A 23,561-nucleotide genomic window follows, 5' to 3' on the forward strand; every position below is an offset into this window, starting at 1 on the left:
TGCAAGTGAAAAACAAGGTAACCAATTTGCCTGTGTCTTTACAATTTCAATATTTTGTTGCTTTTATAAATTAATACAAAAATGTAAAAGGAAATACTGAAGAGAAATAAAGGGTCGTCATATAGGCTCTTCTGTTGCTACAATGTGTAAGCTTTGAAAAATGTGTAACATTTTACGATCTTGTACATTCTATAACCTTATAATCGTGATTCAGTAGTTTTAGTGTAAAAATAATTTGAGGCAATTCAAAGCTTGTGCTTGTAACAAGATGGGGATGAAACTACTATATTGCACATTTTGTCAGTAATTTCCCTAAAACATTGTTCAGTGTAACTGGTTCATTGTGACTTAATTAAATTGCACTTTCTTACACAGTGCAGAGCATTAGTATTTTGTGCTCAGAATAGGTCCATACTATATACAACCCAACCAAAAAGAAAAATGTAATCTAATAACATAATTTACATAATTAACTGGCAAGACTTGGCAAGTGACTTTCCTGGCTTGTATATGTGTAGGAATCATTGTTTATAACAAAATGTTTTGCAGCATAGTAAATTAATGACTAAAGTGTTGATGTTAGTTCTGTCATGCAAATAATATTTTTAATGTCAGAATTCAAATACCTATGCAGCCTAGCTTTAGTACTCTGATCTTTCTAGCAGATTTCTTTGAATATACAGTTTTCTTTTTGACTATCATCCCTTTTTCTTTCATTAGCTTTTTCCGCATCAATAATAGGGAAGGTTATAAGCCTGAGACCTTATTAACCTTCTAATTCTTTCCCTTGATGTCTGTGGGGACATTGGTTCTTGAACACAAAACCTGTCAAAATCTGCAAATACTTAAAACACTTCATGTGAATTGCCACACATACCATACGCATAGTTGAGCGCTATGGTAGGAAGAAGGAGAAGTAGCAGTAGTGGTCTAGTGTCAGCCTGTTATTAAATATGCTAAAAATTAAAGATGTCAGTAAACTAAAAGGCCCGCTTATTCAATTTTCTTTTTTTTAAGTGTCTAAGTCTACAAAACCAAGAATATAATGTATAACAAAATGGAATTAACTTTCAAGTTTATGGAAAAGTGTAATTTATAATCCTGAATAAGAGAAATGCTATTAATAGGTTCATTTTTGGTTAGACTGCCAAATCGGTGGTGTATTCTATTCACTAAAAAAGCTATTGGCTCAGACTTTAAGGGATCAGTATTACACTATTTTTTCTTCATACAAGTTACAGTTAAGCTCAGTATGCGCAAGTGTTACTCTTTAAAAAATCCTAACGCAGGTGACTTGGTCCAAATATTACAGTAATTTTATCATTAGTAAATCCTGTTGAGTGCTGCATGGAAAATGTGGTTTAAGTTTATTGTGAATCTGTTGTAGGTGTCTTCATTAAAATGTTTACTTCGAGCACACTAAACCACATAACAGTGGTGAATGATGGTTCAAAGGCCTAACACACACCACAACATGATGTTGTGTGGAATTTTAATGAAAAAGGAATGGCTTTTAGTTTCTTTTCTTACTGAAAGTCACAGTTTTATTACAATTAACAGAGTCTGAAAGGGTAAATTATGTATAGGTAACTATCCAAAGAAGAAAGGACAGCCTATGACATATAATCCTATGTCTATGCTAGATTTTCTTTCCTGTTTGTTTAACAGAAAGATGATCCCTTTATTTAAGAAAATAACCATAAAAATGGAATAAGTATTTTTCAGTTCCCAGGACAGACCAAATTCTGGTGTGTTTTAGGAATGGGAATATATGGGTTCCCTTGCTTCTACAAAAACATATTCTCTAGAAATCTGAGGATGAAGGTACTCAAACTGTGGCTCCTCTCCTTTGTCCTACCTGGTGCAAGCATCCCTTACAAAATTTATTGCTGTGCTGTTTACAATACTAAGTGGCTTTAAATTTCAGGAAAAAAAAAAAAAAAGGTATATAAATAGGACTCTACCTTTTTATATTTAATATTTTTGCTGTCCTCTGTTACATTTAGCATGTTTGCATACATCTGAAAGATTAAAGCATGGTGGTTAAGTTTTAATTTGGAATTCATGATAATACACAAGGTTATAAAAACGTAATGCGTGTAGATGAATGAGCGGTGTCTTTTGAAAGTTGTTGCCCCAGAAATTCTGTAGCCAGTTAAAAGTTGGTGAAGGGACACCTTAGAGAAAACACCATCCCTTTTAGCTGTTTTGTTACCTAACAGTTTCCTGTGGCCTGTGGAGCTCAAGGCTACCAGGAGTCAAAGTTGGGCTTTGCATGTGAGAGGAAACATGAAAAGATTTTGTCTGTGCTCCTGTTACATCTTTCACTGCCCCCTTTCTGTGTTGAGCTGTAGTTTGACATGACACGTAAAAGCAAAAGAATTGGTAAACCAGACCTTCTAAGCTTGAAGAAGTCTAATCTGCCTTCATTAATGGCAAGTCCAGCCATACCATGAGCAGCGTGTGCCCACCTGATGTGTGCGCAGCAGCTGCACACGGAAAAGCCAAGCACACGTAGGTGTATGAAGAGTGCACGCACCCATCTAAACGTCCACACACATGTGTTACTAGGGCTGCCTGAGGAAAACCTATTCTAAAAATCCCAAATCTGTGCCATGCAACGCAGATGGGGGGAAGGAATCTCAGTTTACTTCTGCTGTGGGAACTGCCCTTTTGCATTAATACATGAAAAGTCTTTTTCAGAGGTTGCAGACAAGCAGTGGTACTGATTGTGCGTGGGGCCCAAATGATTTATCTAAATTTGGGGGATGCCCAGCACGCATTTTTTTCCAGCAGCGTGGCTGGGAAGCATGTTACTACTGAACCAATATTGGAGCAGAAGAAAAATCTGAATTCTCACCCATTACCCCAAAAAGCTAACCTTGCAAAGTCACTGCGACTTTCCTTTTGACTGTGTTATCCTAAAACAGAGTCATCTAGTCCAACCCCCACACTCTAAAAATTGAATTTTCTCCTTTTACCTCCCCCATGAACCTGAAGCAAAATACTAGCAACAGTTTCACTATTAATAAATATTTCCTAGGGCTTTTCCTGTTAACCTTCTTTTTGAATAAAGGTTCATTTCCTTATAGAACATTGTTAATGCAGCTAAATATGGTTGATACTGTTACACTAGGCCCGCTGTAATCTGAAAAAATCCCTTAAAAAAACCCCAAGTATATTTTTGTGTTGGCTTTGCTCGTTGAATAACTCCTTTGAAAATAATCCTTAAATTAATATTATTTTAAATATTCTTTATTCTTGCATTACAAAATAAGTATTTCCATATATAGCTTCTCTGAACATCTATTTAGGCGCCTCAGCAGGAACCCTGATACTGTCTGGTGCAGGATCTTGTAGCCGCGTTACCCACCGACTTCAATGGGATTTATGGGCGCTCAGAAGCCCTGGGAATCAGACAGCTCCTTTTCTCCTCCGCGTGGATTTAGACACCTGATTTTAGGAATTCATATTCAGAAATACGGCTAGGAGTACCTTCCTATAGCTTTGGGGATTTTTTTTTTTTTCCTTCTCTCTGTACAAACCCAGAAATTGAAACGGCAGCAGCGCCAAGCGGGACACGCAGCCTCACCGCCCTGCGCGCTCCGGCCCCCCCAGCCCCGCGCAGGCCCCTACTATCTGAGAAATTTAAAAAAAAAAAACAAACAACAAAACAAAATCTCAACACCCCCCACCCCCCCCCCACCCCCCCCATCAGAAGAAGAGTAAAGGCTCCGGGGGAGCCCACACACCGGCCCGTCTCCTATAGCCCCTCGGCCTAACTTTACAAAGCGGCGCGCAGGCGGTCAGCGCCGCCGCGGCCCTTCCCGGTCGGAGCGCAGCGGCCGGGCTGGGGGTTTTTTGGCTATTTTTTTTTTTTTTTTTTTTTTTCCCCTCTCCCCCCTTTGCCTTGTCAACTAACCCCCTCTAGCGCCGAGCCGGCCGCATGTGACCTGCGGGCTGGCGGCAGCGCCGAGGCGAGGGGGCGCCCCTCCCCGCCCGCCTCCCGCGCGCCCCCTCAGGAGGGGCCGCCGCTCCCTCCCCCGCCCCGCGCGCGCCGGGCCGCCCGTTGGCTGGCGGGGCGCCGCGCGTGCCGGAGCGGCCCCGGCGCGGGGCCGCGCTGGCCTCCCCGCGGACCCGGCACCCGCCGGGCTGGGGCCGTGCCGGAGGGGGCGATCGCTCCGCGGGGGAGCGGCGGGCACCAAAAAAAAAACCAAACCAACAAACCCCAAACACCCAACCCCGACAAACCCGCAGCCGGCTGCGCGGCACGCCAAGCCAAGCGGGAGGGAGCGGCGGGCATCACACCGGAGCCGCCTGGTTTCTGATTGCTCCGCGGCGGAGGGGGAGAGACGGAGGCTGACTGAGAGGGGCGAGCGGCAGGAGCCGGGGACGGCGGCGGAGGGGCCGGGAACGCCGCCCCGCAAGTTTCCTTGATGCCTTCGGGAGCGTGAGGAGGTGCCCGGCCCTCCTCCCCCTCCCGCCTCAGGAGCCCGGCGGCGGGGGCGAGACACTCGGCCGTGGGAAACCGAAGCCCCTCGGCGCTGCCTGCGGCCGGGGATGCGGGGGGCCGTGCGGCGCGGACGGGGGAGGAGGCTGCTCCCGCGGAGGAGGCTGCTGAAGCTGCCGCGGGCGCTTCTGCGGGGCTGAAGGTGCCACCGGCCGGAGCCGCCACCGGCCGGAGCCGGCGGAGGGAGCGGGGCGCGACCTCCCCACCCTCGCCGCCGCCGCCTCGAAGTTGCCGGAGCTCTCCCGGCGCACCCCCCGCCCGCCCTCGCCCTCCCTCCGGGCCGCCGCCGTGCCCCGGGACGCCGCTGGTGGATGCGCCCGCCCCGGCCCGGGCAGCCCCCGGCGGCGGTGCAGGCAGCGCAGCCGGCCGGGCCGCACCGGACGCCGGCGGGGCGGCGGGCGGGGGCGCCGCGGCGGCGTCCCCCGCTGGCCTGAAGGAGGACGGGGAGCCTCGGCGGGCCGAGGACGCGGGGCGCTCGGCGGGCACCAGCCATGGGGTGTTGCGAGGTGAGGGGATTGCTCTGGAGAGTCGGCCTCTTCCTCCCCCTGCTGACAGCGCGCCCCGCCGCCGGCGGTCACGTCGCCAGCAACCACGGTAAGGGCGGCCGGGCGGGCTCCCGCCAACTTTCCGGCGGTCGCGGGAGGCGAGGGGCCTGCGGGGGGCGGGGGTGTCCGCACCCGCGAAGCGGGGTGGCGGCCGCGGCGGGTCGCGGTGGCTCTCGCCTCTCCCGGCCGCTGAGGGGGCAGAGGGAGTGCGGGGCCGGGGGTGGCCCCCTCCTGCGCCCGCGATCCCGCCAAAGTTGGGTGTTCGGCGGCGGGGTGGGGGCTCTGCTGCTGACCCCCCTGCCCGGACCGCGTCCCGTGCGGGGCGAGGTGCCGTCCCCCGCCGGGCGGCTGCCGGGAGCGGCGGGGCGCCTGCGGGCTCTCCACGGTCACCCCTGGCCGCCGGGGTGTGTGACTGAGCAGCCGAACGGCAGGTAGCGGAAAGTTACCTCCCGGGGAGGTGGAGCGGTAGCATCTTTTCACTGGAATGTGGTTTTAAGGTTCGCTGTTCTCCTGCCGAACGCAAAGCGGCTTCGGCATGGGTTTGAGAGAGCTCACCGCGCGTTAAGAGAAATTGCTGCTCGTCAGCGAACTGTTCAAAGCTGCCTGACTGTCCTTAACACCTAATTTTTACCTGCTACGGTCTGAGTGTCCGAGAAAAATCCCATTTAAAGTCTTTGTCACAGGTGCGTGTTCATCGGATCTTACTGAAGACAGTAGTTTAATTCTGTAGGTTGTAGTGTGTGCATTTAAGAAAAATGCCCCTTGATGAAGAAGAGAATCGTCCTATTTAGGTAAATAAAAATAAAAATGCATAGCACATCCAGAGGATATCAAATTTTTGCGAGGAAGAACTGAAGAAAACCCCATAACTGGTTGTGAAACGTCATGTTATATGTTATGGAACATCTGGATAGAGCAGAGCGTTTTCTTAAACGTTTATTTCATGTACAGCTCTACTTCAGTAGTGGAGGATGTAGGATGCATCTACTCCTAAATTAGGAGACTCTTCCCTACTTTTAGTATTATTTTTGTACAATTTATCTTTCATGTTATGGTATTTTAGTGTGACATGAGTGAAAATAATGAGACCTGAAGGGCAGCTCTAAATGTTCCTTCTGACAGAAATTATTTTACCAGCTGTTGTTGAAAGGAGTGCTGAAAATGGCTATGGTGGAGAGTAATGATCAAACAAACTGGTTTTAGTCACGCAGTACTATGAAATATATATATTTTCACACTTTCTGTTTTACAGTCCGTTTTCGGTGTTCGTTGCATCTATATGGGTAGCAGTGAGAAGGGAGAATAAAATACCTAGAAAATAGGAAAACACCATAGTACGGCCACAAATACCCCGAGCAATCAGAGTCAGTTATGGCAGGGACTTTCCAAGTTTAGCATTATTCCTTTACCTCTTCTACACTAAATGCGGTGAGTAATTTCAGTTTGTAATTGTGTAACATACAGTCATATCAGGGCTGTATTAGATTTTGCCCTTACTCGTGTCTTAGAAAACATCAGGCATTCACAGTAGCACAACACAGTTTTCCTTTTATGTCACTCTCATTAGTGCATGCTAATGTCTGCTACATTACTGCAAGGCCTAACAAGACACACGAATGCGGTTTAAGACAATCTCTTCGCGTGTGTTACAGAATAGCCAAGATACCCTATATGCATCGAAGGTACAGAATTTTTATTAAGTAATGGAAGTTAGATTATGTTTCTAAACTAGTGTTTCGTATTCCTGAGGTTAAATTGGTAATATTTAAACAGAGTTTTAAAAAGAAGGTGAAAAATGGTTACCAAAAATAGTTGCTAAAGCAGTTTAGCCCGAAGTCAAGTCTGTCAAGGATGAAGTGGTTTTTTTGATGTTGACATAACTTTTCCCAGCAAGTTCAGGTATTGAGGTACTGGCTACATAGAGGTCTGATGAATTACTTCTGAATAACTTCTCTTTCTGCACCTTGTTTCAAAACTTCCAATAAAGCGAGTGACCTCTTATCTTTGGTACCATCATTGTACCATAGAAGTTAAGTATGTAGTGTAACTCAACAAAACACGTGGACTGAAAATATTTCGAATTAATACAGGTGCTTCAAAATGCACACCCCACCCCATTAGTAAAAGAATGAATACAGGTACTTAAAAATGCACACGCCACCCCATTAATAAAATTCTAGCAAAGCAGTCTACTTTTAATGATGGCTTTTGCTAAATCCAGGAATTGAATGAAAGGAAATGAGTACGATAAAGAAGTTGCCCATTTTGTAAACACTTAAATGTGCAGGTTTAAAATGCCAGTTACTAACATTTGGAATCCCAGCTGTGAAGAATTTTTTGAAATCTTGTGCAGTTAACAGAGAAAAAAATACCTTAAATTTTCATTAGATGTTATTTTCAGAATGTACATCTTGGAAACATGTTTGCAATAATTGCTGTTGGGTTTTCAATAATAATTATAATAATTATAACTTAGCTCGGTTTTTCTGTGTGATAGATTTGGTCTTCTGTTTTTATTTACAAATGTACCAGCATTAATACTAAATTGTGAAGGAATGTTTTGTTTGGGTTTCTTGATTGTTTGGGGGAAAAAGAGGGAAGAAGAGTAAGTTTATTAATCCAACTCAGTAAAGAAGCAGCCCTTCCACTTCATTCTTAATACTTTATTTCCTGTTATTAAAGAGGGATTTTCAGAGAATTAATACAGCCCACTCTTATAAATTATTGTTATGACTGTGTTGGAATTAATATTTTTGTTTGTTTTTGTCAAACGGAAACAAAGATACATTTTTTTGGTATAGTTGAAGACTCAGGTTGTCATTCTTCACCTAGTAAATCAATGTGTGGTGTCTTCCAGAATCTGTAGCAAGGCAGACACAAACAATACTGTTGACAGAGAAGTGAACTTACTCATTCATCTTAATGGAGTGGTAAGTTCAAAACCAAATTATGACCATGCCCAGGGCTCGTTACTGCTAAGCAAACCCTTGTAGGTAGGCAAGGCCATGGAGCTGCCAAGGAAAAACATACCGCTGCAGTCTGAAACAGAACTGCTTGAAACATAAGCCTCAGTTAATGGTGTAGGCTGTCCATGACATCCAGTTATCAACAAGTCGCATTATTATGCAAGATTTCACCCTGTGTTTTAGGTTTGTTTTTTGCGCAGGATGAATTGGGCAATTACTCTCAAACCTAAAAAAAATAGATAACAGCATCTGAGCTGTGAAGTTCGTTGTGAAAAACATGTATGGGCTTTTAAAGTAAAAGTTGCATCAGGTAACACTTTGATGGTATCCTGTGCTCAGTGTGCATGTTTCCACATCTATGTAAACTAGAAAGAATTTTTTTACCCTGGCTTCTTTCAAACTGCATTTGCCATTATGTGTCACCAGACAATTTCTGAAGTAAACTGTAGAACTTGTGGAGTTTATGTGTCATGTCTATCAGTGAACTGTAAGAGGAAGTTGTTGCTTTTTCAGTTACCAGGTACTGATACATCTTGTCAGGTTATGCAAGGTTGGTCTTTTTATGCTTCCTTCTAAAAGGCACCTGCATTAATTTTCTTGCTCTTAAAAAAAAAAAAAAAGAGGTAAGAAATAGTGTCAAATGGCAGTTCCAAAATTTGTATAGCCTTTATTTTCACAATGACTACACTTGATGTTAAATTGGGTAGCTCAAAGTAGGTAATAATGCTTTTCGATTTTGATTTTAAAATCTGACAGATTACTAATCACCTTGAGTTATTCATCTGTTCAAAGAAGTTGGCTTATTTTAATTCACATGTTTATTTTTACATAAGTGCAATCCATCACAGATAAGCACTCTTTCTGAATAAAGCACTCAGAATTTTCCTGTAGCAGTAAGGACACCAAGGACTAAGAGTCTTGTAGAGACTGAATTCTGAATGCAACTGACCTAAATGCTGGAGGATCTCTCTTGTTTGAGGACTTAAGGTACTTCGAAGAAGGCTGTGCTGATGCCTATATTATACTCATCCTGGTGGCTTTTGCTGGTCAGTTGTCCAACTGGTATTTTTTTTGTGTTTACATCATTACAGAAAAATGAGAAAATGAAGTAAACAAAACCGTTGCAGTAAGTGTGTCATTCCCTTTTAAGTGTGTAGATAAAGTCATGAGCAAAATCATATTTTAATTGCAAGCTATTAAGAAATTAAAAAAAAAAAAGTTTACCCACAAGTCCTACGTCCATATAGACGTGAGTCCTAATGAAGACTTTGGAACACAAGCAGTTGTAAATATGCATGAAATTATTTTTGTATCCAAAAGACTCAACTTGTATGCCATAAGTATCATACAATCATAGAATGGTTTGGGTTGGAAGGGACCTTAAGGACCATTTAGTTCCACCCCCCTGCATGGGCAGGGACACCTTCCACTAGCCCAGGTTGCTCAAAGCCCCGTCCAGCCTGGCCTGGAACACTGCCAGGGAGGGGGCAGCCACAGCTGCTCTGGGAAACCTCTGCCACTGTCTCACCACCCTCACAGTAAAAAGAATTTTTTCCTTATATCTAATCTAAATCTACCCTCTTTCAGTTTAAAACTGTTGACTCTTGTCCTATCCCCACACTCCCTGATCAGGAGTCCCTCCCCACCTTTCTCCTATAGCCCCCTTTCAGTACTGGAAGGCCGTTATAAGGTCTCCCCGGAACCTTCTCTTCTCCAGGCTGAACAACCCCAACTCTCCCAGCCTGTCCTCACAGGGAACGTTCTCCAGCCCCCGAGCATCTTTGTGGCCTCCTCTGGACTCACCCAAGCAGTCCCATGTCCTTCTAATGTTGGGGGCCCCAGAGCTGGACACAGCACTGCAGATGGGGTGTCACAAAAAAGGAGCAGAGGGGGAGAATCCCCTCCCTTGACCTGCCAGTCACTCTTCCTTTGGTACAGCCCAGGACACGGTTGGCTTTCTGGGCTGTGAGCGCACATTGCTGGTTCATAGTCAGTTTTCCATCCACCAGTACCTCCAAGTCCCTCTCCTCAGGGCTGCTCTCAATCCACTCATCACCCAGCCTGTATTTGTGCTTGGGATTGCCCCAACCTATGTGCAGGAAGGACCCTGCACTTGTCTTTGTTGAACTTCATGAGGTTTGCAAGGTCCTACCTCCCCATCCTGTCCAGGTCCCTCTGGATGGCACATCCCTTCCCTCCAGTGTGTTGACCACACCACACAGCTTGGTATCATCTTCAAACTTGCTGAGGGTGCATTCAGTCCCACTGTCTGTGTCACCAGCAAAGATGTTGAACAGCGCCAGTCTCAACACCGACCTGTGAGGAACAGCACTTGTCACTGCTCTCCACTCAGACATGGAGCCATTGACCGCATCTCTTTGAGTGCGACCATCCAGCCAATCCCTTATCCACCAAGTAGTCCATCCACCAAATCCCTGTCTCTCCAAACTAGAGACAAGGATGTCATGCGGACAGTGTCAGATGCTTTGCACAAGTCCTGGTAGATGACGTCCGTTGCTCTTCCCTTATCCACCAACATTGTAACCCTGTCATAGAAAGTATGAGATGAACAGATTTGCAGTGAATACTTAATGATATAATCCTGGCGGTGTATTTGGCAGTACTGAGTGCTGTTTGGATATTTTGTTAATTTGTTTTAGACAAATGAGAATGATTGGTATGGAAATATTAAAAATTAAAAAATATATAGCTTGGGCAGATGCAGTTTAAAACAAAGTCAGTACTGTAGTTCTCATGTAATTTGAGGGTGTGAAAACACCAAGAGGAACTAAAGTGTTTCCACTAATACACAACTTGGTCTTGTTGAGAAAGAAGGTAAGTAAAAATTTAAGCTTAATGTTGCAAGGCAGTATGGAAAACAAACTGAAGAGAATAGTTGACCGTTAGTGAGCAGTGGTTTTTCCATCTCATGATTTATTCAGAGACCAATATTTTTGGTTTCAGCCAGCATCTTGTCTGCGTCAGGAAACAAGCCTGCATAGTTCTTAGAAACCAAACTGATACTAGTGCAGAGAGGACGACTGCCCCATGTCTGCCTACTCTTCTGGGGTCCTTTTCAAATCATCTGCTGCTGGCTGCTCTCAAACTGGCCTTCAGTATTGGATCAGATACACCTTGAATTTGATCCAGAATGACCGTTCTTATCCTCCTATGAATTTAACAGTTAATTTTTGGCCAGACAACACTGCTTTTGGCAAGTTAAATAGTTTACAAATGAGAGAAGGAAAAAGCACACAGGAAATTTAGTATTTTCTCATGGTAATTTCCTCTGTGTTTCCAGATATATATTTTTAGATCTAATTACTTAATCTGAACTCTACTTGAGGGTTTGTTTAGGGCATCTGATGTTAGACTTTTCACTTGAGAATTTTAGAGAAGTATAGAAGTTCAGTAAATTGTTTTTCAGTAAGATACAGAGTAAGTTAATATCCAATTTGTTGGGTAATTTTTTTTTTAAATGAAAAGCCTAACATGTTTAAAATATCCTTTAACTGACTAGAGATATTTAGAAACTGATACGTATGTGCAATATGAGAAGCATTTTATTGTTATTTCCCAGTATAGCATAGCTATGTTATATAGCGTAGCTTATTCCATCTGTGTGTGTAAGATGGAATGTTTCTGTTGGAATCACTATGTTTCTCTAATTTGACACTGACACAAAGAGGCTGGTCTTTTTGTTATGCCCGTTAATATGCTGAAACCTGTGACAGAGAGAATGGTAAATAGTCTAGAAGTAGGCAAGTGGGGAAAGAAATTATTTGTCCAAAATCTATCCTGACCTTCAAGAACAATGTTATCATGCAGGAGAGGTCGACAAAAACCTATCTGTTATGAACAATACATCTTCAGAAGCTGGTTTTGAATTTAAAGATGTTATGCCAATTTTTATGCTAAGGTGTTGGAGTGGAGAATTACTACTGAAAAGATGATTTCTCTTACATGATAAAACCATGAAATTATTTGCAGGATTTCTTTCTGGTCTATACAAATAAACCTAACTTTATGAGAAAATTATTCCCCAAACCTTTCTCTTGGTTTATTTTCTAATTGTAGAGTGACAGTTCTTTATCATTTTTGGTTTTGTGAGCTTCTATCTTGGCAACTTGTGTAAAATTCAGGATTTTTCTAGTAATGTTTTGTTTTTTCTTACTTGGAATAGGTTTGTATGACCTGTTAAAAACCTGAAGATCTATATTTTTTATTATTTTTAGGGCTTTTAAAATGCATTTGTGAACACTTCTTCGTTCCATTTCTGTACTTACTCCTCAAAGTAATTATCACTCTGTCTTCTCTTGTAATGATGCCAAAATATTTCCAGACCATGCAAAAGCCTGTAAAATTTTACAGTGAAATTATCTTCAGATGGTTAATTTCTTTAGTAATCTCCTTAGTTAATCTTCTAGTCTACCACTTATTCCAGCAATCCTTATACTAGTTCCAAGGTTGCTTTCATTACCAATTTTGCAACGCCTTTTTTTTTTTTTTTTTTTTGTATGTGTAGGTAGACTATTGATCATTCCCACATCTAAGAACAAGTCTGTTCAAAATAGGTAGGCATTAAAGAGAAGTCACTTTAATTGATGCAACACCCGTTTGTAACGTAAGTACTACTTTTAATCTGTTACAGAACACAGTTTAGAGACTAATATTGGCTTTAAATCAACTGCATGTTTTATATGGATAGCTGAAGTTTGCTAATCCATTGTATTAAAAAACAACCCAAAACTGTCTCAAAAAACCCAAAACAAAAACCCATGGATTTTTTACTAGTCTGTAGGAAAGTTTTGCTGATTACATTGTCTCACCCACAACATAATACTTCTATATGTTAGCATTTCTATCACTTATTATCTTGAATCTCTGCTTTTGAACTAAATTCTATCATCCTGTAAAAAATCATAAAGATGCTGAATACTTTGATAATGATGTATCTTGAATATTAATTTTATCTCTAATATTAATTTTAATCAATGAATGTATTTTTTTTATGCTTTAGATACTTTTATAATAATAAAACCCCACCACCCAAACACTGGATGAGTGGTTTTTTTTCCTTCGGTTTATGATACTGTAAAAATATTTTTCTGCACTTTTAAACAATTGTTTTACAGTATGTCATAGTGTGCCTCAACCTTTAAGCCTTAGCAGGTAGCTTAAGCAGATGCTATTACTTTTTTTTATATGTCTATTCACATTCTAAACACATAAAGCCTCGACAATTGTTTTGTGTATTTAAAGAAAGTAGACGTATTTTGAGCTTGAAGGCTAAATTTAAAAATATTGTAATATTCTTGATTGACATTTCTTTTGACAGTCCAGTAGGGTCATTTTTTAAAAATTTAATTTATTTCATGAAGAAGTTGTATCTAAATATAAAGTTTCCTTTTTATAGAATAATCTGGGGATTTAAAATGTGTTTTCTCTCTAAATATAAAAAGGTGAAAGTCACATTTAACAACAATTCTGAAATCTTGATTCAAAACCCTAGAAACATTTCATTAGTAAAAAAATCATAATGATATAACACAACATAGAATAAACTGTATGAGTATCAAACACAGACCTGAAACAAGGTGAGTCAAAATAAAGAACTTTAGATTTGAATCTTTTCTGTTCTCTGAAAATCTGTGAGGAAGAGAATATTATAATATCTGCTTTTAAATGATCCCAATGATTTCAAGCTTTTATCCCTAACTCCCCCCACATACACTTCTCTGCCAAATCCCGCACTGTGTTTCAAAGTTCTGTGTTACTGTGATTTACCTCTATGTCAAGAATGAGACAAACTGAAAATTTGAGGAAAGATTAAATCCTGATTTTGTTTGTATTACCCACCAGAGAAGGCCATGCTTCATTCACTTGGTCACCAGCTTAGTGGCCCTTAACATTTCCTTAACTCCGGTGTTAATGTTGCTTGAAATACTCTTCTGGAAAACACGGGGGTTGACGGGGGAGGTGTGCAACAGAGAAGAACACACACAATCTTCAGGATGCTACTGTAGGGGAAGATTAATGACCAAGGCTGGCTTCTATCCGTGGATCTCTCTTCCTTGTGCCAGCTGGTACAAAACAGTCCCAGCATAAGAAACATGGAAAAGGTCTTTCATCTCTCTTTTCACCCGCTTTCCCCTATTCCCTCTTCTACTGTCCCTCTGTGTTGTATATGTAGATTCTACTTAAAGTTTCTAGGAAGAAACAAGTATTTTAAGGTGTAGTACTCTTTATTTTAATGGAAATTCTTGGTTTGTGTTTAGGTAGATTTGTAAGAAGCTAATAGATTTTTTTTTTTCTCTTAAGAGAGGTGGGTTTATTTGCTTTAAATTCTAGACAGTCTTTGAAGGTGTCTACTGTTTGCTGACAGGTTATCCAAAAAGAGCAATAGCAGATTAATGAGGGCTAGATGCACAGCAGCTCCTCATAGGTCAGCGCAGTTCTGCTGGATAACATAGGTGATACTTACGTTTGAAGCACTAGCATGAGCATAGCAATGTAGAGTGAAAATTTTTATACACAGATACGTTAACTGCATTTGTAATACAGCATTCCCTTCATGCCAACAAGTTTTTGAAATTATATAGGTTTTAGCTTAGAATAAAATTAATGCTGTGTCACTTCTATGCAAAAAGAAAGGTAGGAAGTAGGCACCGTCTGTGACAAAATACTGTGAAGGTGCACACACAGAATGAGGACATAGTAAAAGGAGTATTTACTGGGAGCTCTACCGTCTCAATCCATTTAATGGCTTCTGCACCTAGAACAAAAGGGGAAAAGTCACATATAGCAAACAGTATCATTGATGCATGTAATGAGTGATTTGTCTTGGCTGGGGACCCTTGGTTAGAGTGCACTTGCTGCTGTAATTTGTATTCTCTGGTTGCTGGTTGCTTCGTAGCTTAAAAGAAAGGAATAAAAGAACGAATTAGAAAGCATTCTTTAAAATAATGAACTAGCATTTTAATCTTGGTAAAACTGACTATCTCTCTGAAATTTCCCAGGCCAGTTTTTCCAGTGGGTTCCAGCTGCTGGTTTAAAACCAAATTCTGTAGGAAAAATTCTGCTAAAATTTAGAATTAAATTGTTCAAATATATTTTGGACATATTAAAAAAATATGAAAGGAGACAGCCATTTTTTCTGTGGTGCTTCTGTTCTTTGTGACTGGAAATGGATTGCAGGAAAACGGTCAAGGGATTCATATTTCAAAATGCGGTTTGAATCCAGCACTTTCTGCTAAACAAAGTGGGATCATATAAAATTGCATAGTCCTTCATACTCTGTTGTGTCTGGTTGCTGAAGATCTTTGAAGTGGAACTTAAGGGAAATCTAAACCCATTGTTTCTGTTAGGATGCTTTTGTTTGTATTGCTGAAGTTGCTAAACACTTGCATGCCAGAATGATACAGTAGGAACACCCACTCGGAGGGTTATGTTAGATTTAATAATTTAGTTAGTGGCCTTTATTTTTTAGAGGAACATTTAGTTTAGGTAAATATGCATACTGCTAGTATTTAGGAATGAAGAAACATGATGAGAGGTGTGGCAAATTGAGCTTCTCAGTCAAACTTGTGCTCAGACTGCCGTCAGATGTGATGGAAACCCAAACTCTGTTGCTGCTGAGACAACAGTAGGAATGTCTACCCTGTGATTTTGGGATATGGCAAAAGATGTCATTAAATTACAGATTTCCAGACTGAGAATTTCAGAAAGAATTAGCTTATTTGCTTCTTTAAGAAATACTGAGAAACATCTCATGCTAAGGGTAAGAATTTGCCTTTGTAATACGGTGTATATTAGAAGTGGTCAAGATGTGTTGTATTCAAAGGAAGAGGAAAGATTGTGTACACTGTAGAAAGGAAGAAGGTCTACTAGAGAGAGGTATTGTATAAAAACTACTTTTGAAGAAATCTGGGCTTGTAAAAGTCAGCCGGGAAATCAGATGGTATTCCATGTCATGTTAATGGTTCCTGCTTGATGCAGTTAAATATAATGATGTTATCATATGCTCCATTATTCTATAGGCTATATAAAGGGCATCTGATCTAGTGTAGAGAAATGAATACTAGTGGTGGGAAGGAGCCAAACATTTCTTGTTGTCTAGTTTAATATACGGCTCTGTGAAAACATTAGGCTTCACGCAGTTATTTTTTTAGTGTTGAATATCTTCACAGCTGTTATTTCTCACAATGTTCTTTTGAGCTTTGTCTTTATAGCCGCTGAACTAAGGGGAAGAATTAAAGGCCAAAGCTTTTAGCTTAAGTGACCAGTTTGTGACACCCACTGCATATTCCAAGGAGTTAGTTTTTCCTGTGCACAGAGGTAGGTGTCAGAGGTAGATACAACATGTTCGTTTTCAGTGGTTACTTTTTTCTTCCTGTACATAACTAAGTTCTTCTCTGCTAGGAACTTTTTTTCCTATTTTAAACATCTATCATGTATTTGACTCAGTTTGTCAAAATGTTGAATGTAGATGAAGTGGATTTGTACCACACAAATTAAAGAACTGAAACTTTCTTGCTGTTTTGTGTACCTGATCTCTTAACAGCATTCCTGAAGTCAATGCTTCAACCTCACAGCAGAAGCCTTGTCCAGCTGGCCCATGGAGCTGTTTGACTCCCACAGTCTTGGGAACCAGCTACCTTTGATGTAGACTGTGAGCCATAGGGACTACTTCAGTTCTGACTTTTCCTAACTTTCCAGTGTGGGTCTTGATCATCCCATTAGTGTAAAAATGTAGTTAATACAAATTTACCTTTCCTACTGCAATTTTTATTTTTTAAGAAGTTCATTGTTTCTCTCCCTCTTTACATACCATTCACGTAGGATGATGGTTTATTTAGATTGACAGTGCAATCCTCTACTAAATGATCTGAACTACTTAAGACAAGAGAGATGCTATCTTCCATGGCATAAGCATTAGATGGTAATGAGGGCATGTACTTTGCCAATAGATTATGTTAAGCAGCAAAGGAATTTTGAAACTTGCAAGTAAAATAGGCTCATTTTCAGGTACCACACAAGGATTGTCCTCTCTAGGTTGCATTCTAATGGTCATGACCTCCCATTCTGTGGCTCTCTTTTATCACTTCAGTTGTCCTTTCCTTTCTTTCCTCTTTTTGCCTTTCTTAATCTTATTCTTCTGCTAGATTACTTCTGTCCATCAGTGCCTACAATTTCCTTTTTACTTCTGTTTTTCATGTTTCCATTCCTTATTTTGTTGCATTTGATTTGGGATGTTTGTCTTCCTTGTCCTACCACTCTGAGCTCTGAATGAGGCAAGAGACTACAGATGGAAGCTTTCAATACTTGTTGACTTGGAAGCCAGAAGACACAAGGAAAAGGCCATCTTGTGCATCCTCGCAATCTTAGTATGGAGTATGCTTAGTTGCTCTGTGGTAACAGTATCAGCACAGTCAAACTGATTACACAGAGTCCATTAAGGATGGGATGCACTAAGCATACATAAGCTTTAGCAGTGCCAAAATTTCAAATTGCTATAGAGAATGTGTTCAGCTTGGGTAAATGTAAGCTTATAGCAAACGGCAGCAGTGGCTGTCTATAAAAAGGGTTCAAATCATAGACATGCCAGTGTTCTTTAAGTAAAGCAAAACATCTTCTCTTCCTCTTGGAAATGTTTGAACGGTTTTGTTTGAATTTTTTTGTATAAGTCCGCTTCCAACATAGGGTTTGACATAGAATATTTTAGACCGGAAAGTGTTGAAAAGGCAAAAAACTATGTTGTAAGATGAGAAAGTTAAGTAACATGAACCATAACTGTAGTTAGAATGGAGGTCACACTTGTAGCTAGTTTCTTGTTTCGTTCTGTTCTTGCGGCACATCTATTGTTGCCACAGTACATCAAAAGTTCCAGTAGTGCTTAGCCTATTCACTTTACTAATAATAATTTTCCTTACTAATTTTGTAACAAGTAGTTTTGATTTTAAGTAATGTCCTGAAGCCTTAGCATTAGTGGTTTTCCATTATATTAGAGCAAATTAGGAAATTATTTTTAATAGCTATAGTCTGATAGATGTATTTTATACTTGAGAGGTGTGCCTCAAGAAATAAAAGTTTATTGAAATTGGTGCCACAGATGGATATTTTGAAAACAAAAAAGAAAATCAATAATAGATTAGGCTTGATTAGATGTTGACATTTAGAACTGCACATAGATAATGTTAAAATTTACTGACAACAGGCAGCCTTGTTCCTGATTTGCATTTGTACGTCCATTCTTGGTTCAGGTGGATCATGGCACATACATTGTAAAGGTTAATGAACAAATTACCGTGTAGCTCTTCTGATTGTTCAGGCTCTAGCCTGGAGGGCTGAATGTGTTATAATGTAGTTTGTCTTATGTAGAAATTCATTTGTTTAATTTTTTTTTTGTTATGTGAAATTCTGAATTGCTTGAATGTTTAGATGAGTCCAAAATAATTTATGAACTGATTTTCTGTCATAACTTTCTCCATACATTTATTTTATTCCGCTGCAATTTAAGCATAGTTGTATCTGATTTGCATTCTTTTTAAGGGAGAAGAAAGTGAGGATCATGGTCTTTAGTTACTTACTTTCCATTTAATAAATATATCAAAGAGTGATCCTAACAGCATTGTTTCATCGTGCTATATATTTTTTGTCAACAATATCTAGCTGTTTATTCTTATTTCATTTTTTCTCTTAGTCAGTTTTTAATGCAGAACAGTACTTCTACCTCCCTCGACAGGTTTGCTAAATTGATCTTTTCACCTAGTTGGCTTTTGCAAAAATTTAAGGCTTTTCTAGTTCAGAACTAAAAGGGATTGAAAAGTCTGAAGAGATTTGTTAACCCTGTCTCTCATCCTTTAAATTCCAATAAATATATTTTTCATTTACGAATTGAAAAATAAGTGTGTTATTATTACTGCTTAAGATCTGAAGATTCTTTGGTATATATACTTTTTTGTATTTTTTATTTAAACCCCACTTTTGCGGTTTGAGGGGATCACTTCCTTGTCTGCAGCATGTACCCTCAGCAAGTTTGCTGATGACAAAAACCTGAGAGGAGTGGCTGGTACACCAGAGGGTCTTGTTGCCATTCAGAGGAACCTTGACAAGGTGGAGAAATGGGCTGGCAGAAACCTCATGAAGTTCAACAAAGGCAAGTGCCAAGTCCTCCACCTGGGCAGGAACAACCCCATGCACCAGTATCTGCTAGGGATAACCTATCTGGAAGGCAGCTTGATAGAAAAGGACCTGGGTGAGGACATCAAGGCAAATAGTATCATGGGCTGCAGTAGGCAAAGTATTGCCAGCAGGTTGAGGGAGGTGATCCTCCTCTCTACTCAGTGCTGGTGAGGCCACACCTGGAGTACTGGGTCCAGTTTTGGGCTCCCTCAGCACAGGAGAGACAGGAACATACTCAAGAGGGTCCAGTGAAGGGCCACAAAGGTGATGAAGCAACTGGAACATCTCTCTTATGAGGAAAAGCTGAGAGAGCTGGGACTATTTAGCCTAGGGAAGACAAGGCTTGGCAGGGATCTTACCAGTGTATAGAAATACTTGAAGGGAAGGGTGCAAAGAAGACAGAGACAGGGTCTTTACAGTGAGGCCCAGCGACAGGAGCAGAGGCAATGGGCACAAACTGAAACAAGGGAGGTGCTCTCTGAACATCAGGAAACACTTTTTTGTGTTTTGAGAAACACTACGCTGTGGTAGTTCTCCACTGCACCATGGTGGTTTTGGGTTTTGAGAACACCACGCTGTGAGGGTGACTGAGCATTGGTACAGCTAGGGAGGTTTTGGAGTCTCCCACGTTGGAGATACTCAGAGACTGTCTAGACGTGGTACTGGGGAACTTGCTGTAGGCAGCCCTGGTTGAGCAAGGAGGATTGGACAAGATGACCTCCAGAGGTCCCTTCCAACCTCAACCATTCTGTGAATCAGGAACATACAGCACTGTGAAATTCAAATTTTAGCTGTGAATGTTTCTGTTTCACTCAGACTTGTCTCTTCCTGGCCCCAACAATATCTGTAGTAGTTTAGTAGTTTTCTATTGCATTTAATTAAACAGGGACAGGGAAGGAACATCTATGGAGGAAGAAAGTAAATTGATTAGAAGTTGAGAGTGGGTTAAAACTTTGAGTTGTAACTCTGTAATGATATTTTTTAAAATTAATAATAGTATGTTTGTTTTTTTCATCCACTTTGTTCTTTTCAACCTTGTGTTTGGACTGGCAGAGGTGAATGTGTACCATTTTGAATTGATAATTTCAGTATCGAAATTTCTATGGGTAAAATTGACTCTCTGAATAATCAGTGTTCTCCCACATATTTGTGCACTATGACACATTTTGTAGGATTATTTCAAGAGGAATTAGTTAGGACATAATTGTACTAGGCACTCTTCAAGTGTGCAGATTCAAGCTGTGTGTCAGTGAAAGGCACTGTGACTTTCTTAGAGGGAGGTGTAGGAAAGGACAGCTGGACCATTTGGGTATCAGAGCAGAAAACCAAGACCAAAGCTAGAGAGATAATAATCACATAATGAATATACATACTCTATATTCATTTTATTGCTGTAAGGCAATACCCCAGAGAAACACAATGGCTTCTAGATCAGCTGTGTCTGAAGAAGGTATCACAAGGGACACCACAGAGAATGGGAATTTCATAACGTCCAGTATAGTATAATGATGCCAAGCCAAGGTTGGTGATAGAAATCAAATGCACATACCAGTAAGTTTTAATAAACTCAAACTTCTAAATATCATGAGGTAGAGTCGGAAGTAGAGCATGCAGTAGAGTTCTTATTATTTCTTTTGTCTTGCAAAATGTGGTAGATGGTTTCAAACTTTCCCATCTAGCCAGAGATAAAAAACCAAGACTCTTAGGTAATAGCTGCTGGGTTTTGAGAAAATGACTAAGTCATGACTTGGGACTTGGTTGTATTAATATAGATCCCAGTCATTTGTCTCTGTTTTCTCTTCTTAACAGTCAGTATTATTTCTGTGTGATTTAAATAAAAATTAAATAGGGCCTTTTGAGAACAAAGTAATTTTGAGAACCCTGTTGAGATGTCTGGCTTAAGTATCTTCTTTACTTGTACACATACCTCAGAACAGGAGTTAACAATGTGCTCTGTTAGCAGATAATTTATGTTAGCGTTCTGTATAGCCTCCTTATCAGCTCCCAGTGAGTTTAATAACTACATATGCCAGTGTTGGCGGGATCAGATTATTTCATTTATGTAAGGGATTCACCCTATGAAGTTGGAAGGTCCCATTAATTTACCTGAGATTCCAGAAGTAGGAGTGAATGAAAAAATCCCCAAGCAGCAATATTTTTCCACAGCAGAATAACATACTGTATGTCCATTTGCATATAAGGATGGCTGAAGTGCATCATCTGGAACTCTGCTCAGTAAAATTAAGGATACACTGTAATTCAAAGGTGCAATGTTTGGTTTATATAAAAGGCGTAAAGGGAATGGGTAGAACTTGAGTTGCTGCATCACAGAACAGGTCCTAAGTGCCAGACACTGACCAGACTGTGCTGATATTATGGAGTGTGAATGGTACCACTATCAAAGTGTATCAAAGCAATATCAGAAGCTGGGAATGGAAGAGGACAGCAGAGCAGAATTGTCTGTTTGGGGTTAGTGCTGTTAAACAGAAGCTTGTTAGTTTTTTCCCTTTCTATCATACAAATTTTATTTTGCATTTGAAACACTAAAAATTGGTTAAAATTAATCCAGGAGTTGGGTGAAGTGTTCTCATGATGTATAAGGAGAAACCTCTTTGCAGGTGACAGGTTTGTGTGTCTTGCTCATATTCTCAGAGTAAGACTGATTGTCACCATCTGAGCAGAGGAGAATTTTTCTACCTCTCCAGGTCAGATGAGACTGCCAAAGCAATTTGTGGTTGGAGATTTTTTCCTTCACTGTAGCATGTAATATACTGTACTTCATAAGGACTGCTATCTTAAAGAAAAAAACCCAAAGAAGTCCTGCTATGGACAGGTTCTTCATAATACCCTTCAGTTAAGCATCTGCTTAGTTAAAGGTTTTCTGTTTTATAGTGTGTTCAGGAAAGACAAGTGAGTCAATATTCAAACTGTGCAAAGAGTGACTGAGGAACTGTTCATTCTTTTGCACTAATGTATGTAAACTTTTAACTGTGATTATGAATGGTTGAGTCTCTGACCTAAGGGATTCTTTCTTTTCTGGTATCTGGTGTTCTTATGTCCCAATGAGATGTGATTACACCAAATTCAGTGTCCAAGTACATTGTCCAAATGACCTGATCATGTGAGTTGCCAGATAGTAGCTCAGGTTGACTTCACAGTTTTCCAGCATGCACAAAAACATTACTTTGAATGTTTGGTTTTGGGCCCTTTACTGCATGGAACATATGTTAAAAGGTTTTTGATCTGGTTTAAACTAAGAGAAAACTATGAAAAGAATTTAGGAAATAGTCTTGATATAAAATTCTTTATGAGTAAAGCAAAATTCTTCTTGGTGAGCTTCATGGAGGTAGTATTCTTTGAGCAAAGATAAACATATTTATGCAGCTGTAAGGAACATAAGTATGATTTTCATTGCAATAAAGTGATATAATTTATGACTAAAGTTCCTAAAACAGCAGAGGGCTATCCTTTTTTTTCAGATAATGAAATGGAACAGTATATTTTTGGTGTGGGAAAGGAGAAGAAAATAGGAAGAAGAAGAGAATATAAAAAAATCAAATTCTTCTGACTTTTTTACATGAATATTCCAATTTATAAAACTTTGGGTTTAGTTTGTCAGGAAAAAAGTAATGTGTTCAATAATATGTCATCTCTAGGTGTAAGCATACAGATCTGTAGACTCCAGGCAGATTCTAGCCCCTTTTTAAAAGTACATAATTTAAAAAATATAAAAAATAAATTAATTCCAGTGGAGGGTAGGATAGAAATGTCATCAACTTGAGTCCATTGATTCCATTTTTATTGCTCAAAACTGCTACAGTTCATAAAATGCAGTTTTACAGGCTATTAGTCCGTAATGTGGGTTATGTCCTTTGGAGACTTATGTTAAAGATAAATGGAGTAGTTCAGAAAGATCTATATTGCAGTTCTGTGAAGAGGGTTCAAGAATTATTTAAGAAGTGCTTTTTACTGTGTTCCAAAAGGAAATGGGTTGGAGGGGAGAAGTTACCTTCAGCTTCAAAGACAGAAAAGGAAATTAGAAATGGATGTCAGTTTGTCATTCAGCAAGTGGCTTAAATTCCTTGGAGGTGAGGAAAATATTTTACTGTAACATTACTGTCTTTGAAAGGGTTTTTTTAATTGTTCTTGATAGAAAAAAAATAGTATTTGCATTAGTGGTACACGCTAAGACTGTTTACACTTCATCAAGTGGCTCTGTTGACTAACTGGAACACAGGATTGGGAAAGACCTCTTACCACAAGCAAATGCCTCCTATGATGCTGTATAAAAAAAAAATGATTAGTTTTCGTATTAAATCTAGTTAAGTGATGTTCTCTCATTGCTGCTGTTGGAAG

At 40.3% G+C, this 23,561-nt stretch overlaps 1 protein-coding gene across 6 annotated transcripts in view; it reads left to right on the forward strand.

Moving 5' to 3' along the window:
- The first annotated feature begins 4,930 nt into the window (after positions 1-4,930).
- Positions 4,931-23,561, forward strand: part of LOC141957722 (ephrin type-A receptor 6) — a 529,737-nt gene continuing 511,106 nt past the window's right edge. For all 6 annotated transcript variants that reach the window (XM_074899660.1, XM_074899687.1, XM_074899670.1 and 3 more), the window contains exon 1: positions 4,931-5,104. In XM_074899660.1, the coding sequence (XP_074755761.1) occupies positions 5,002-5,104 (103 nt within the window). In that variant the 5' untranslated portion in view covers positions 4,931-5,001. The remainder of the gene's footprint in view (positions 5,105-23,561) is intronic.

The sequence above is a fragment of the Athene noctua genome, chromosome 1, assembly GCF_965140245.1.
Source record: "Athene noctua chromosome 1, bAthNoc1.hap1.1, whole genome shotgun sequence".
In the NCBI taxonomy this organism is placed as follows: Eukaryota; Metazoa; Chordata; class Aves; order Strigiformes; family Strigidae; genus Athene; species Athene noctua.